The 17,059-nt window shown below is 40.4% G+C and overlaps 1 protein-coding gene across 1 annotated transcript in view; it reads right to left on the bottom strand.

The window, feature by feature from the left end:
* The window catches only part of TRAPPC12 (trafficking protein particle complex 12), a 102,172-nt gene that overhangs the window by 77,549 nt on the left and 7,564 nt on the right, over nucleotides 1-17,059 (bottom strand). The window contains exons 2-3 of the mRNA XM_008061662.1: nucleotides 12,218-13,452; nucleotides 4,087-4,203 (exon numbers count right to left, since the gene is read on the bottom strand). Of these exons, the coding sequence (XP_008059853.1) occupies nucleotides 4,087-4,203; nucleotides 12,218-13,447 (1,347 nt within the window). The 5' untranslated portion in view covers nucleotides 13,448-13,452. The remainder of the gene's footprint in view (nucleotides 1-4,086; nucleotides 4,204-12,217; nucleotides 13,453-17,059) is intronic.

Below are 17,059 nucleotides of genomic sequence, written 5' to 3'. Positions count from 1 at the left end.
GGAGGGAGGAGCAGGAAGGGTCTCAGAGAAGTTTGATCTCTCAGGCTCTGGATGGGTCCTTCAGTCCCTTTAAGTGGGGAACAGCTGAGAACTTTATCCTGGGGCCAAAAAGGCCCAAAGGATTCATGCTGGAGCTCTCAGGCTCCGCTCCAGTTAGAAGACCAGGATTCTGGGAAGCAGTATTCAAGATCTGGTATAAACCGCTTCCCTTTGGGAAGTGGACATAAAGCGAGTGGAGAGAAAAGGGAAATTTCACTGCCATGGGTCAGGAATGCAGCTGAATTTGTGCACGTGTGTGTGTGTGTGTGTGTGTGTGTGTGTGTGTGTGTGTGTGTGTGTCTGAAGAACCATTTTGGGAAGTGGACATAAAGCGAGTGGAGAGAAAAGGGAAATTTCACTGCCATGGGTCAGGAATGCAGCTGAATTTGTGCACGTGTGTGTGTGTGTGTGTGTGTGTGTGTGTGTGTGTGTGTGTGTGTGTGTGTGTGTGTGTGTGTGTGTCTGAAGAACCACACAAGCTATAATATATTTGAGAATCTGGAATGATACTTCTTTTAAAAAATAATAGTGTATGAGCTTCAGGTCAGTGACAAGTAAATTAAAGAACAAGGTAACACTTCTAAGGCTGAGAAAGCTCCATAAATAGTTAAGAAGGCAGAACTTCTGGAGCAAGAACCATATCTTAGCAATCTTTACTATTACTGCTTGAAACAAAAGAGGTTTACTATGTGTTTGTTGAATGAATACACAAAAAACAAAATTTAGAATGTGTTTGCTTCAATTTCATGAGATATAAAAAAGTCTTCTCAAGGGCGAATCCTATTTCTGGATATTCTCCAGTCCCAGCAACTATACTGTAAAGCATAATTCCCACAGCACATATATTCAATGGTTCAGAAACACTAAGTTATCTGAGTGGGAAGCAGTCAATGAGCAAAATCACTACCAGCAATAGTCTTCCCTGGGCTGTGCAGACTGTTCAGGGGACAGAGGGTAGGAGGGACCATACTGACGGCTGGGGTTTGGTCATAATTTAATATTTAATTTTTATATTTTATATTATAATATTTATATTATAATTTAATTTGGTGGGCTAACCTCTTCACCTTTCTATCTCTCAGTTTTCTGACCTGCAATGTAAGGATTTTGCATTACATTAGTTTTCCAAAAGATTTTAAACAGCAAAACTCATCAACTATTCCTCCCCCAAAAGAAATCTCAAGAGATTTATATAGAAAATAGGACCTCATCAACAAGGATACCTGCATAATGAATATTTGTATACCTAACCCTGAATTGTACTCCTCATCTTTCAAATAAAATAATAAAATAAGAAAAAAAAAAAAAAAAAAAAAAAAAAAAGAAAATAGGCACCACTGAAATGTCGTACATAATACTGGCCCTACCAATTCACTCTTCCAGGCCATGCCCACAGTCACCCTGAGGCCCTTCCCTGGAACCCTGGTACTCTCAGAAATACAGTTTAAAAATACTCTAAGGCAACCCTTTTGTGTCCCCTCCCACTTTGGGAGCTTTTCTGTTCTCTCAATAAATCCTGCTTTCTAAAAAAATAAAAATAAAAATAAAATGCTAGGTTGGATATCAGTTCCTATCAAATCCTTCCTTTCCTTTTCTCTCACGGCAGAGGCAGAAATGTTCCAACTTTCTCCAAACTAATCTATTTTGGTTTCATTTCTTCTTATTCTTTTGAAGACCCCTCTAGTAGTCACCCCCACTTTATCCCTTTGTTTGAGCTCTTTCCTCAATTTCTTTAAACACACTTCTTTCTCAAAAGAGAAGCCTCTTGCTTGGAGGTCCTATTAGCTATTAATTCATACATCCGTTTAAAAAACATTAAAAAAAATGTCGTGACCCATTATGTCTCTGACTGTGCCGGGTCCTAAAATTCCCTGGTGAACAAGACAGACGCTTCCTGATTGTCATGGTGTTTATTACAGATTAAAAAATTTTTAAATCTGGCTCTGCCTCTTCCCCAAGTTACAGCATTTGCTACTGACATTGATGACATGTCACCTTCCAGTTCATATATATAATGAAGTCAGGAAAAAATCCAAGTAACTAAGAGTGCTTTGCCAATGTTCAGTACTTTCTCAAAAACAGGGTCTTTTGGCAAGATCCCAAAAAAGGTTTTCTGGGAAAAAGATCTGGAATCAAAGGAGGATAATAATCAAGATTGAGAATAAAAATATAAGAAACTAACTTTTGAGTAAAATGGGGAGAATTAAAATTTTTTTGTCCTGTTTGCTGGCAATAGAAAGCTAGAAAATAAAAGCTGAAGTATAAAGTCAAAAGAGAAGGACTAGGAAATCCAGTAACGTAGGGAGCAGTGTCGCAGCTGAACTTACAGCAGACTACAGCCCCTGCTTATTTTTCCTAAAAGGCTTTCGCACACCAGCACTCTGGGTCGGCGCTTGTCACAGCTGCCAATTACACTTGAAGCAAAGCAGCTTCAAGTGGCCCGATCACTGCAGCAGGCAACCCTACTCATCCAGAAGTCGCAAAAGCTTCTAAAGAGGTTCAGGAGCCACAGATTATGAAGATATCTGAATTCAAGAGATCTAATCAATTAAGAAAAATAATTTTGTTACTTTGCTAACTGTTACTGCTGAAGATCAAGGAACAACTCCTCTCCTATGGTCTGGTTCAGGATTTTTGCCTCACAAACATCAGTAATTTCTGGCAGAATGAGGACAGGCTCTAATACCTCTCTTTCAAATACTGAGTTAAAGATAGAGGTGATGTAATAAAAAAGGAAACAGAATTATTTTATTCTGAGTTTTACTATTAAGTTTTTGTGCCACTAAGTGACCTATATCTTACTGCTTTAACACAAAAGATGGTCATTTCTGAGTTGTGACTGAACCATGTGCTTCTCCAAAAGAAAACTTAAAAAAATTTTCATTTTGCTTTTTAGTTCTTAGTTCACAGGCTAATTTTCACCGCTGATATAAATGGGCCACAAAGTCAAATCCTCAATACACTTTTAAATCTCTCAACCGTTATATCTTTAGGAACCAAAACTTGCTTAAAATAGGTGAAATCTGAAGCATAGTATAGAAGAATTAGTTACAATTGAGAAAAACAAGATGGAGAACTCTTAGAAAAAGCAATGATGTGAAGTAGGAAATTCCATTCTCTTTTTTAAAGGCTGAAAAGTGAATGTATATCCTTCATACTGTTCACCCAAGTCAAGAGTGTGAATATGGGTAATGTGCCACTGAAGTACCATCAGGGTGAGAGCTGCATTTCCGCACAAGAGTATTACACAGCCAGCAGACTTACATCTGACGCTAAGCACTTCACTCTTCAAACCCCTTCAAAAAGCATGCTCACTGGCTGAGCACAGATAGGGCACGGCTTTGCTACGTCCACTCTAGCTACCCATCTAGACCAGCTGGAGAAGCAGTTCCACAGCACACAAGGGCAGCTGGATTGGGGAAGGAGATACAGTATGAGATGTGGCTATCATTTCAAAGTATTTACCGGATTGCTACCTTAGGGTTCCCAAATAAAACTTATATACTGAACTCCTTAAAACTTGTATGTTCTCCTTAATCTAGAAAAAGCAACCCAATGCTATTAAAGCTGTTTTATACATTATAAATTCACTAGAAACTAATCAACATGTATAATACTGGTGATTCAGTATTAATGAATTACAAAATCTACTTATAGAATTCACAGTAAAGCTTAAAAATGTTTAGAAATCCACCCATACAATAAACTTTCTATATGAAATGGAGAAATGAACCATATTTTAAATATGAACGTAAAATCATTTATCTCTATCTATTATATGTAATGGGGTATACTTGATCAAAGTATATGCTGCTTCAAGTAATTTGATCATTTAAAATAATAACTTTAACTAATTGGGCTTAACATTATCTATGTATTAATATGACGCTTTTTGCTGCACTGGACTAATATCTAACACAAAACTTTACTTATTTGTAAAGACTCTGAATGATATATTCAAAGTAATGAACTTCTTGAGAAAGTACTATGAAGTAAGGTGGAATGTATCAAAAAACAGCACTGAAAATCAAACACCTTGTTACTCACGATTAGCTGTTTCAATCCCACAAAAGACTGCTCCACTGAGCTGGCATTTAGGACTTGTCTCTTTGCTGCTGCTTTTTCACCCAGAAAACGAAGCATCAAGTCTTTAACTGCATCTCCCTGGAAAGAATATAAGAAAAATATGTCAAGACAATAAAATGTCAATTAAACTCAGCTAACCAGAACCTATAAATAAACAAAATTTCTTTTTTTCTCCATTGGCTTATAGAGGTGAAAATAATGGTTAGAGTATCATAAAACTTCAATTAACCAGAAGTTAAATTACCACAAGCGTTAATAAAATGTATAATTTTATAACTGCTCTTTATTCTTTTTATTTTACTTTTTTTTCTGTATTCCCCACTGATCTGAAGGCATGTTCTTTATTTTGAAGAGGAAATGGCAAATTGCCACCTGCACCAGGCTTACAGCAAGAGGCAAAACCAAGCTAGGAGAGGGGCTCCAGGTGATGGGCTAGGGAGGCCTGGGAGTGTGAGGAGACACTGTTAGGGACAAGGGTCTGTGGTCACTGAGAGCACCATGCAGTGGCCAGAGTCTTGTGGGGCAGGCAAGCCTGAAAGGTCTGCCCAAATCCAGTCAATTCCCCACGACTGCCTGGTCCTCTGAGAAAGTGCTCAAGGCTGGTGCCAAGGAAGTTGAGTTACCAATGACAGGGAGGGGTAGACTCCTTTTCAGTGCTAAGTTCATCAGCTAAGCCAAAGGAAAATGGAAACTCCCTTACCCAGCAGGTCCTTTATAGCTTGCAGAATCAGGCCCTGCTCACAGGAGTTGGAGGTGTCCTTTATACTGCAAATGAGGGAAGGGTCTGTCTTTGCTTCTGCTCAGAGCAATTTCTATCTCCTAACCTGACTCTTCAGATTATGCCAATCTTTAGACTGGGCTAAAGAACATTAAAAGAGGAATCTGAAGCACGTTACTTACTTTATTTTATTTTATTTTTGTAGAGACAAGGTCTCATTATGCTGCCCAGGCTGGTCTTGACCTCCTGGCCTCAAGTGAAACTCCCGTCTCAGCCTCCCAAAGTGCTGGGATTACAGGCGTGAGCTACCACGCCTGGACATGTTATTTACTTTAAAGGGAAGACACAGAAAGGCAAGGGGGAGGAAGAAAAGGTCCTTTTGTGCAGCCTGGGGAAAGAAGAGATGTCCCAATGACTGCAAAGATCAGGGAGAAATCTATCAGCTGGTGTGAAACATAGTGATATGCTAAAGCAAGAAGTCAAGTGTTCAGCATTCATAAATCAGCATAACCCCCATGGCCACAGAAAAAAGGAAAAGTAGGTCCAAGCTGGAAGTTATTAGGCTGAATGTCTATGGAGACAAGCTAGTCATCACGCTGGTAATGAGAACACTGTCATGGTTCACAGGACTCAGTGCTGTTTGGTAGCTATATTGCAGGCCAAGGGAGAGCCCAGGGTGAGGGCCTACCCAGCAGACACAATGCCTCTCAGTGAGCAGCACGAAGGACACTCACAGGGGGCCTAGCACGCACAGTTCTGCAGGGTCCGTCACAAGGAGAAGTCACAGGCAGCCCAGCACAAAGAGCTGTGATGGGGACAAAGCTCTGGCCATCTCTTTCCCTTCTGGAGGTGCTGCTGCCCAAAAAAAGGTACTGGTGAGGGGCAAGAATGCTGAGGTCCCTGAAATGCCCTGAAACAGGGAGCAGCCCAGAGGGAGGGAGCATCCTAAGAGAGAGGGCAGGGCTCTGAGGTCCTGGAAATGCTGTGGGTGTCTGGTAGGGCATCCTTGTGGCTGCTGACAGAGGGACACAGCACCAAGGCTCGGCGGTCTCTCAGATGGTCAGAAGAGAGAAACTAAAACTAGGGCAACCTCAAGAGGGGGTAGGACAAAGCCAAAACCTTTCTAGCTCAGCACAAAGCCTGCCTTCCAGCCACAGGGAAGCGAATGCTGACACTGTAGATGGACAGCAGAGAGCAAATGTGCCTGAGAATAGAGAGAAAATCAATGTGGAAACGCTCCCTGTATGGATCTCACACGTCTCAGATCTCTTCCTATTGTTCTCCAACTCTTGTTGGGAAAAAATTAAAAGCCTAGAAGCAGTCCTACTAATAAGCAAGGTTATTTCAATCTTCTGCTATCTTTCAAACTGGGGACACTTAAAGGCAGCATTGAAACTCTAAGCAAGAGATGCAGAAAAGCTGCTGACACTGCCTGCTTCTCCTGCCCTGCTGACATACTTCCCCTGGGAGGGAGACTGACAGCCTGTGGCAGGAAGGGCTTGGTGGCTCCAGGTCACAGGTCTCTCTCTTCCCTGGGTGCTGAGCCTGCTGCTTGTAGAGGCCAGACCTCGCATCTTCTCACACTGAGGCAAAGGCCGAGGAGCAGCCGTTCTATAATTTCTGCTTTCAGAGAGGAAGGTAAAGTACTTCAAACACCAGAGTCGCAAAAGCAGTGAACGGATCTAGGAGTGATGATTGAAGGGCAAAATACAAAGAGTTCAGACATATGGCTCTAAAAAGCTTTGCAAAAATGCAACTCATATCAGACAAAGAGCATTATCTCAGCCAGAGGAGTAGCAAGCTGGGCAGAGAGCAAAATAAAATCTTAATGCTGGGGAGGATGAACCAGTTTACTTTCCCCATCCTTGCAACATAATAAAAAAAATAAAACAACAACAACAACAACAAATTCTCAATTAGTGAGACTACATTGCAAAAATGGCTTGTCCTGAAAATTCTCCGTGAGTTAACATTTTAGTTGCCACAGGAAGTGTCTAAGATATTAGCACATGTACAACTAACAATATCCCACCTATAGAAAGTTCAAGGGTGTAAGAGATGTCTTAAGACAAACCGAACCCTTGCTGTGTCACTAAATGGAAGGCATTTATGGCCAGTGAGATGAAGTCACCCTTTACTGCATCCCCTCAGCAGTTACTACAGTGAGGGAAGTGGGTTTTCTGCCAGGGGTTTCTAGAGAGCTACGCCCTGTGCCAGGAATGGGGTAGAACCAATGGACTCCTCCAGATCAGCAAACCATGAAGTGAGGCCAGGTTTAGGGAACATGGGGAGGATGCCATGTAAATGTATCACAATCTGGGACTCATTATGGTCTGCCAGTGGGGAATGCCACCCCGCTCTCCTGGTCACACATGTTTATGGAAGAGCAAGTGGCTGGTTCTCACAGCTCAGATGGTCATGGGGCTGCTGTCCCTCCTGCAACCTGGGAATAGTCTTAGAACCATTTTAATTTTAATGGCAAGAATAGCAGCTGATTCAACATGTATGGGCCTAACTGTCTGGGACACCTAAAGATGGTCATGGGGCAGTGTCATTTAGAAGCCAGCAGCAACTGCACCTGGCACAGAACACACGGAACTTTCTTTACATCTTCAGTAGAGAAACGTGCTGCTTATCCTGGGAGTGCTCTACCCTCTCACTCTTGTATTGCTTTCCCCAGGGGAAGTGAAACCCCTGAGCAAAAAATGACAAACAAAAACAAAACAAAATAAAACCCAAACCTGAGGGTGTGTAGAAACTGGAATCCTCATACATCAGTAGGAATTTAAAATAGGACAGTCATTTTGGAAAACAGTCTGGTGGTTCCCCAAAATGTTAAACAGAGTTACCATATAACCCAGCAACTCCATATCTAGCTATATATTCAAAAGAACTGAAAGCATGTCTACACAAAAACTTGTACATGAATGTTTATAGGAGTATCACTCATAATAGCCAAAAGGTGACAACAAACCAAGTGTCCATCAACTGATGAATAGATAAAGTATGGAATATCCATACAATGGAATATTATTTGCCAATAACAAAGAATGATGTACCGATACATGTTACAACATGAACGACTCTTAAAAATGTTATGTTCAGTTATAGAAACCAGTCAGGAAAGACCATGTCTTGTATGACCCCACCTATGTGAAATGTCCAGAATAAGAAAACACACAGAGACAGAAAGATTAGTGGTAGTCTCCTTCCCTCCCTCCCTCTCTTTCTCTCTCACTCTTTCCCAGGGTCTTGCTCTATTGCCCAGGCTGGAGTGCAGTGACTGGATCATAGCCCACTATAACCCTGAACTCCTGAGCTCAGGTAATCCTCCTACCACTGCCTCCTTAGTAGCTAGGACTACAGGTATGCACAACCATGCCTGGTTAATTTTAAAGTTTTCTTTTAGGGACAGGAGTCTCACTATGTTGCTCAGGTATGTGGCCACCTAGCTAAAGCTTCCTGAGTAGCTAGGATTATGGGCATGAGTCACTATATATCACATTTTCTTTATCCACTCATCTGTTGATGAACACTGAGTTTGACTCATTATCTGGGCTTCTGTGAATAATCTGCAGTGAACATGGGAATGCAGATATCTCTTTGGGATACTGACTTCAATTTTTTATATATATCTAGAAGGGGAGATTGCTGGATCATATGGCAATTCTATTTTTCATTGCTTTCCATAATGGCTGCAATAATCTACATTCCCACCAAAAGTGTACAAGCATTCCCTTTTCTCCACACCCTCACCAACGCTTGCTATCTCTTGCATTTTTGATAACAGATATCCTCAGGCATGAGGTCATATCTCATTGTGGTTTTGATTTGTATTTCCCTTTTGATTAATGGTGATTTCTAGACCTTTGGTTGAATACAAATCTTTCTGAGAGAATTGTTTATATCATAGATAGAAATACAATATAATATAAACCAAGGAGCCCAGAACAAGGTAAACAGGACCTGAGTTCTGGTACTAGTTTTGCAATGAACTGGCAGCATTCCCTTGGGTAAATGGGCCACAGTGTACTGCAACAATCCATTTGCAAGTCTGCTTTCCCTAATACATCTGAGTCTGGGCTCGCAGGGGAGGAATCGTGCTCTCCCCCCTTGCATTACTAGGATAGTAGATGACTGGGTACAGCAAGTTTATTGATGAATGCACAAATCACTTTGATCTCAGTATTCTCATCATAAAAGGGAGCTGAGAGTTCACTGGTGGACTGTAGAAGAGACAGTAGCAATGATTTCTTTGCTTTTCTGGAGGTTTCTGGGGTAGATCCTGACAAGAAGACTCTGAGTAGCCTAAGAAAGGCAGGGATTTTAGCACAGACTGTATGGGCATTCCTGATGGGAATTCTGTGAAATACAAACTGCAGGAGGGGTGAAGGGAAGAAAAAAATTAGGGGAACAGTATGAGAAAGGGATACAGGAAATATCCAACCTCAAAGTCTGTATGTCATACTTCTAGATCTCTCAGCAGGCCAGGACATTCATTGCAAGGGGCCTGTGACACTGCCCCAGGAGCTAAAACTCTGTTCCTTGACTACTGAAATTTTGCTGCTTTTATTTTTATTCCCCTCTCTCTCATTTTCATGAACAAGCCCTATGCAACCAATTCTCCACTTTCATTCCTTAAGGGTTCTGAACTATTATTTCCCCACAAACTCTCCATTTACTTCTTTAAGAAGAACAAATGTCTTCTATAATTATTTATTCCATCTATATAATTAGTTGAAAATGCAAATATGTTCTTTGTGTGATGCTACTATAGTTGGATGAGGTTTTACAAACTTACCTTTTAGGTGTCTAATCTAACTTAGATTGACATAAAAGTCACTTAATAAAAATGTAATCCGTTTAACAAATTAAATTTTATCCCATAGGAAGGGGATTTTTAATTAGGTACCAAAAGGAGAACAATTTTGAAAAAAAATTCAAATCCAAGTATCTTAGACAACTGATTTAGAACAAACAACACTTTAACTGTAGCAGGGACAGAGGGGGAAAACTGCCAATGGGTAAGCCTAACAAGTGTTTGGTTAACATCTTAAAATCTTGGTATGCATGGAAAGTTAATAGAGAAACTACTGTTTGTCCCAACCATCTTAGGATCTCAGCATTTCTATTCAAGGAAAATCTTAAGTCCTCTGAAGGATAACATACAATTGAAGAGACAATGAGCAAGCAAATATCTAACATTTGTTATATGTGCAAGTCAAAAGTATTTTGGTAATATTTTTCTTACTTACCATGAGGCTTCTAATACAACCACTGTGAATTGCAAGAAGTATGAAAGACATTACTTTAGGATTTCAAAAAGAAAATTCACTACTTCCTGGTTGGCCTATGCATGCAATGGGTGCTACGTATGTAATGGGTGCTACACTTTATGGGTGCTCCATAAAAGTGCTGACTGATGGAATGACCCACTTTTGCATGGTCACCCATCTGGAACTGAGGAGGTAAGGAACAGAAGTTTTAAGCAACGGAGGACCTGTCACAGAACCATGTCCTTTATTTGTAGATAGAGCCTCCAAATTTGGTTTAATCTAGGATAAACAAGCACATAATTTTAGCAGTTGTGTTTCTCAACTCAAGAATGACCTACATTTTGGGTAGGTGAACTTTTATTATGTGAAACTACCCAGGCACTGCAGGATATTTAGCATTCTAGGCTGCACCAAATAGCATTATATAGTCACCCCAGTTGTTTTGTCAACCAAACTTTAGAGCACACATAAATACTAAGGGGACCTCCGAAAAAACTGGAATTTATTTATATAAAATTGTGTATTTATTCTCACATGTTTAAATTTCAGACACCTTCAGAGTACTCTCCATTTGATGTATTACACCTATCAAGACACTTTTGAACTCATCAATTTGTTTTTGTTGTTGTTGTTTTTTGAGTTTAAGTCTCACTTCGTCTCCCAGACTGGAGTGCAGTGGCCGCTCCTGGCCACTGCAGCCTCGACCTGTTAGGCTCCGGCAATCCTTCCGCCTCAGCCTTCCAAGTAGCTAGAACAACAGGCGCACGCTACCACACCCAGTTAATTTTTTGATTTATTGTAGAGATGAGTCTCATCAAGTTGCCCAGGCGGGTCTCGAACCCGCGGGCTCAGGCAATCTGCTCACCTCGGCCTCCCACAGTGCAGGATTACAGGCTGAGCCACCGAGCCTGGCCTGAACTCGTCAATTTTGATGACTTTTAATGCATCTGCTGTTTTTTGTTTCATCTCTTCCACAATGGCAAAATGTTTCCCTTTGAGGACTTTTTTTATCCAGGGAAACAAAAAAAAAGTCACTCTCGGAGAGGTCAGGTGAATAGGAAGTGTGAGTAATGGAAGTCATGCCATATGGTCAAAAGCTGCTAAACATTCAGTGTGGTGTGGTCAGGCTGTTTGTGTAAATCACTCATTATGAAATGGGCAAACCTGTTGAAAGAATCTCCAAAAAAAATTAACTGAAGCTAAATGAAGCCTCTCACAACAATGCTAACTGGTTCACTGATGCTGATGGGTTCTAGAATACTTACCTAGTGGGGGAAGCTTGTACTACAAGGGGTCTGCCCTCTCAAAAATAATTTTTTTGGGGACCTCTTTGTACACAGCATTTACATGCTTTTGCGATTTATTATTTTTGGGGCAATTCATATTTTTAATTATTTCTTTTTTGTGTGTGTCAGAGTCTCACTCTGTCACCCAGGCTGGAGTGCAATGGCACGATCACGGCCACCACAGCCTCAATCTGCTGGGCTCAGGTGATTCTTCTGCCTCAGCCTTCCAAGTAGCTGGAATCCCAGGCATGAGCCACTATGTCTGGTTAATTTTTTAAAATTTGTTTATTGTAGAGATGAGGTCTTGACAAGTTGCCCAGGATGGTCTTGAACTCCTGGGCTCAGGCAGTCCTCTCGCCTCTGCCTCTCAAAGTGCTGGGATTATAGGCATGAGCCACAATGCCTGGCTCATATTTTTCTTACTGAATCTAAAAAACTCTATACCAAACACATTATATATAATAGAAACGTTTTTCCATATTAAAAAAAGAAATGGGTTTATCATTAACTGGAATTCAAATGTCACAACCTGATTACACAGAGTATAGAACTAATTCAGGATATTAAGGTATAACAATCTACCTTGCTGGTGCTTATTCCTATGACTCTGAGTGGTACATTATACACATCATATTAGGGAAAACAAGAGTTCCAAATTACCTAGTGACAAAATAACATAGACTCTCACAATCAGAATTTTAGGAACTACTTAAAATAAGAATTTTTTTCATTCCTTGAAAGGAATTGTGTATATTTTACAGACATAGATTAAAAGGGATGAGATGTGAACACAGAAATATTCCACATCTTACCTGGATGTTGTCGAACCTGAGGCCTGGCATGGTGAGGTTCTCCTTGTCTACGAACACAGTGCTGTACTGCTGGGTGGCTACCGCAGTCAGGATGTCTTGGGTCCCCTGGCTGGGAAGCCAGGCATCGTTCCTTCGGTCCATCTCACTCATGCTCAAGGCTGTGGCAAAGGGGTCATCGCTCCCTGCAAATACTGCTTGGATCTGTGAAAATGGTTTTGGAGACTCAGGAATTTCTATAGAAGCTGTGCAAACACCTGATTCTGATTTTTCAATCCCTGCAGAATATGAAGGGTCTGCAGAATCAGGGGATGTTTCTCCCACCGGACTAGTGAGTGAAGACAATTTTTCTGGAACTGAAGAGCCTGCATTAGGATTACTGACAGAAATGAAAGTGGAAGTAGTGAAGGAATCAAAGAAGTCAGAGGCCAAAGAATTAGTGTTGACCGTATCTCCAAAAAATTTACTCAGGCTGGGACTGGGTTGGACCACCTGAGGAGGGGTCTTTGCTGATGTCTCACTAGCACTGCTGAAACTAGGAGATTTTACCATTTGAGACTCGAAGCCATCGTGCAGAAACAAGTGAGGCTGGGCAGGTGCTGAACTGGACTTGCTGAAAATGGTGCACACAGGAACAGGCTCATCTTTAGATGAGGATCGACTGGAAGACATTTCTGAGACCTGCTCTTCTGGGTGGGTCTTTTCTTCCCTTGGTGCTGAGTTCTCTGCCTTTTCATTCTCAAATGCAGACATACCTTTCCCTTTTTTTGTGGAGTCCTCTTTCAAAGACCCTCTGCTATCAGAGGTCATGTCGGAGACGTCTTTTGGTGTATTGTCTCCATCAGTTTCACTGCCATTACTCAGAGTGTCCATTTCTTCTTTATCTGTGATATTTTCCAGTCTATGATCAGCATTGCTTTCTATGGGTTCCACCACATCCTGCAAACAACCAAGGTCACCCACGTCATCTTCACTGTTATTAGGAGAATCAGAAATGAGGACACTTTCCATCATGTGTTCATTAAGCTTATCTACAAAATTATTAGACTCTTCTGATATGGTCTCATTCTCTTCAGAACCAAATTCATCTCCACCAAGATCAATGGTTTCCTCATGAAAAAGAAGCTGCCCCTGTTCTTCCTGAGACACCTGTGAAGTGATGTGCTCAGTTCCCACCTTGGCCGGTGGAGACTCCTCAGTCATGGTCGGGTCACCTCCTTCAGCATTCTCCATGTTGCCTGAAACAAAGACAAACAGAAGTAACCTCATCAGCTTTAGTTATTATTAAGTTAATTTTTATCTTGCTTTTCTTAAGTAAAAGGATGTTTATTGGTTATACAGTCAAATGATTCAAAATTCAAAAACTTCCATTTTGCCAGTTTTTAAAATTTTTTAATGGTGGCAAAATGCATATAACATAGAATTTGCCACCTTAACCATTTTTAAGTTCAGTGATGTTAAGTACACCTACATTGCTGTGTAACAATCTCTAGAATTCTTTTCATCTTGTGAAACTAAAAATCTATATCCATTAAATAACTCCTCATATACCCACCCCCACTATCCCTGGGCAATCAGGTAGTCAAATAAGACAATATTTGTCTTCTTGTGACTGGCTTATTTTACTTGGCATAAAGTCCTCAAGGGCTATTCGTGTTGTAGCATGTGCTAGAATTTATATTCCCCTGTATGTATATACCATATTTTATTTATTCATTTACCAGTTAATGAATACCAGGGTTACTTCCATCTTCTAGCTATTGTAAATACTGCCGCTATGAATCTGGGTGTAACAAATATCTCTTTGAGATGCTGCTTCCAATTATTTTGGGTTTACATCTGAACGTGGAATTGCTGAATCATAAGGTAATTCCTTTCTTATTTTTTTTGAGGAAATGCAAAACTGTTTTTCATAGTGGTTGAACCACTTTGCATTCCTACTAACAGTGTACGAGTATTACAATTTTGCACACTCTTGCCAATACTGGCTTTATTTTATTTTAGCCCTTATAAATAGGGTCTTCAGTCATTTAAACACTACTTATTTTATGAGACTCAGTTGAAGTCCTCTCAAGACACTCCAGCCTATAATGATCTCTTTGCATTCCCCTGATGAGTTTATAATATTGTCAACTTAATTTTAGAAACTGGAGACAGTGAGAATGACATGAAAAAGTTAAACAGTAAGAAAACAAAGTCAGGCTGGGCACAGTGGCTCAGCCTATAATCCCAGCACTTTGGGAGGCTGAGGCGAGTGGATTGTCTGAGCTCACGGGTTCAAGACCCACCTGGGCAACTTGGTGGCACCTCGTCTCTACAGTAAATAAAAAACTAAGTGGGGCATGGTAGTGTGCGCCTGTAGTTTTGGCTACTTGGAAGGCTGAGGCAGAAGGATCGCCAGAGCCCAGCAGAATAAGGCTGTGGTGGCCAGGAGTGTGCCACTGCACACCAGTCTGGGTGATAGAGTGAGATTCCAACTCAAAAAAAAAGAAAAAAAAAAAAAAAACAAAGCCATGCTCATTGAGCACTGACAGCTGAAGCTGATGAAAAACTAGATAACATTTATTGGCACTTACTATTACCTGGCTATATACTGGGGGGACCCAAAAAAACCCAGGATTATTTTTTGGACGGTGGGCCCCTTGTAGCACAGGCTTCCTATGCTAGGTAATTGTTCTAGGAATCCATCGGCATCCGTGTACCAGCTAGCATTGTTGTGAGAGCCTGCATTCAGCTTCAGTGAATTTTTTTTTAGAGATTCTTTCAACACATTTGCCCATTTCATGATGGGTGATTTACAAGCACATCTGCTCAAACCACGCTGAATGTTCAATTTTTGACGAAAAAAATGGCATGACCCTGGTGCCCCCATTCTCCCTATTTATCTGATCTCACCCAGAGTGAACTTCTTTTGTTTCCTTAGATGAAAAAAGTTCTCAAAGGGAAACATTTTGCAGATGTGGAAGAGGTGAAGCACAAAATGGCAGAAGCACTAAAAAGTATCAAAATTGATGAGTTAAAAAACTGTTCTTGGTGGCTCAGCCTGTAATCCCGCGCCTTTGGGAGGCTGAGGTGAGTAGATTACCTGAGCCCGCGGGTTCGAGACCCGCCTGGGCAGCAAGACCTCATCTCTACAATAAATAAAAAAATCAGCTGGGCGTGGTAGCGTATGCCTGTAATTCCGGCTACTCGAAAGGCTGAGGCGGAAGGATTGCTGGAGCCCAGCAGGTTGAGGCTGCTGTGGCCGGGAGCGGCCACTGCACTCTAGTCTGGGCGACAGAGTGAGACTCCAACTCAAAAAAAAGCAAAAAAACCCCAAAAATACAAACATAAAAACTGTTCTGAGCAGTGGAAACAGCATCTCAATAAGTGTATTGCATCAAGCAGAAGTACTTTGAAGATGACTGATGTTTAAACATGTACGGATAAATACACACTTTTCATAAATAAATTCTGAGACTTTTTTGGGTTTCCCTCTGTATACATATATTTGATACTCAGATCACTCTATAATATAGGTGCTATCATTGTTTTTGTCTTGCAGATGAGGAAACTTGAGGCTTAGAGAGGCTACGTAGCTTACCAAAATCACATAGCTAGTGAGTGGTGACACTAGGACCAGCTGCAGCTGGAATGCTGGATTGCCATTGGCTGGTGGAGGCCACAGTATGAGACAAGCAAAGAGTCTGGACTCTCAAAAAGTATTTGTTCCTTTCCTTGAATAACTTTTTTTTTTTGGGGGGAAGTTATCTTATATAGTCCCACTCTCATAGTGAACAAATTCAAGTTAAGTAAACCTAAAAGACTATGATAAAAGATGAAAGCTTTCCCAGAGAAAACAATACTAAGTTTTTGACTTCAAATACTAAACTTAGCCGATCAGATTATAATCTGATAAGGTTATCCTGTCAACGCTGCTATCAGAGTATGCTAAATTAGCTATCCTTAATTATCCAACAATTATTAGGTATAAATTAGTAAAAAATACAATTACAAGAAATAAAACCTGTCTTCCTGCATGTTTCGCTGTAAGCCCAAAGAGGACTCCAGAACACCAACAAGGGGTGTACCCTTGCATAGTACGGCTTTTCTGTAGCTGTCTACCTGTGCAGGAAGTGGGGGCTGGGCACAGAGCCCAGCCAAACAACTGGCATGAAGCTGTGCCCTTTGCACTCTCCTACCAGAACTTGAAATCACAGTGATCTTCAGTTTTTATATCCTAGCAATACGTGATTGTTCCAAATAAGGTTATGATAAGAGTTAAGGGAATCTCCTTCTCTCTCATCTCCTTTTAACCCTAATAAGGTTCTAAGCTCTAAAGTTAATTCTGATCCAGTTTCATAGATAGCTTTAAAATTTTATTTCTTTTTATGAAGATACTTTTCAAAGAAAAATATCTTACTAATAATGAAGATGACACTGCTTTAAACCTCTAAGATTACGGGAAATCTGTTTATCAAAGATATGATAACAAAGAACATTGCCTAGAAAGACATCATCAAAATAATAACTAAGGTAAAAATGCTTCTAAGTTAAAAAGTTAAAACTTTATAAATCATAAGCTAAAGAAAATTGATAAAATACGAATGTTTAAAATTTCATTAATATCTGCAAACCACTTAGGAGAAGAGAGGGAAAGAAAAAATAAATTTGATTCTTTAAATAAATACTAAAGGAATACAGTCTTAATAGCTTTCCTTTTACACACACAGATATAGGAAAATACTTGTAAGAATCTGAGAATTTACTTCTCTGGAAAAATCAAAAGTCAAATGAAAATGATATAATAAAACATGACTTAGATGATAAGTATATATGAGTAGGAAGACATACATATTATGTAGC

The sequence above is a fragment of the Carlito syrichta genome, unplaced genomic scaffold, assembly GCF_000164805.1.
Source record: "Carlito syrichta isolate Samal-C Ts95f unplaced genomic scaffold, Tarsius_syrichta-2.0.1 Scaffold305409, whole genome shotgun sequence".
Classification (NCBI taxonomy): domain Eukaryota; kingdom Metazoa; phylum Chordata; class Mammalia; order Primates; family Tarsiidae; genus Carlito; species Carlito syrichta.
The sequence above is the reverse complement of the archived record's forward strand: the minus strand, read 5'-3'. Positions and strand labels throughout refer to the sequence as shown.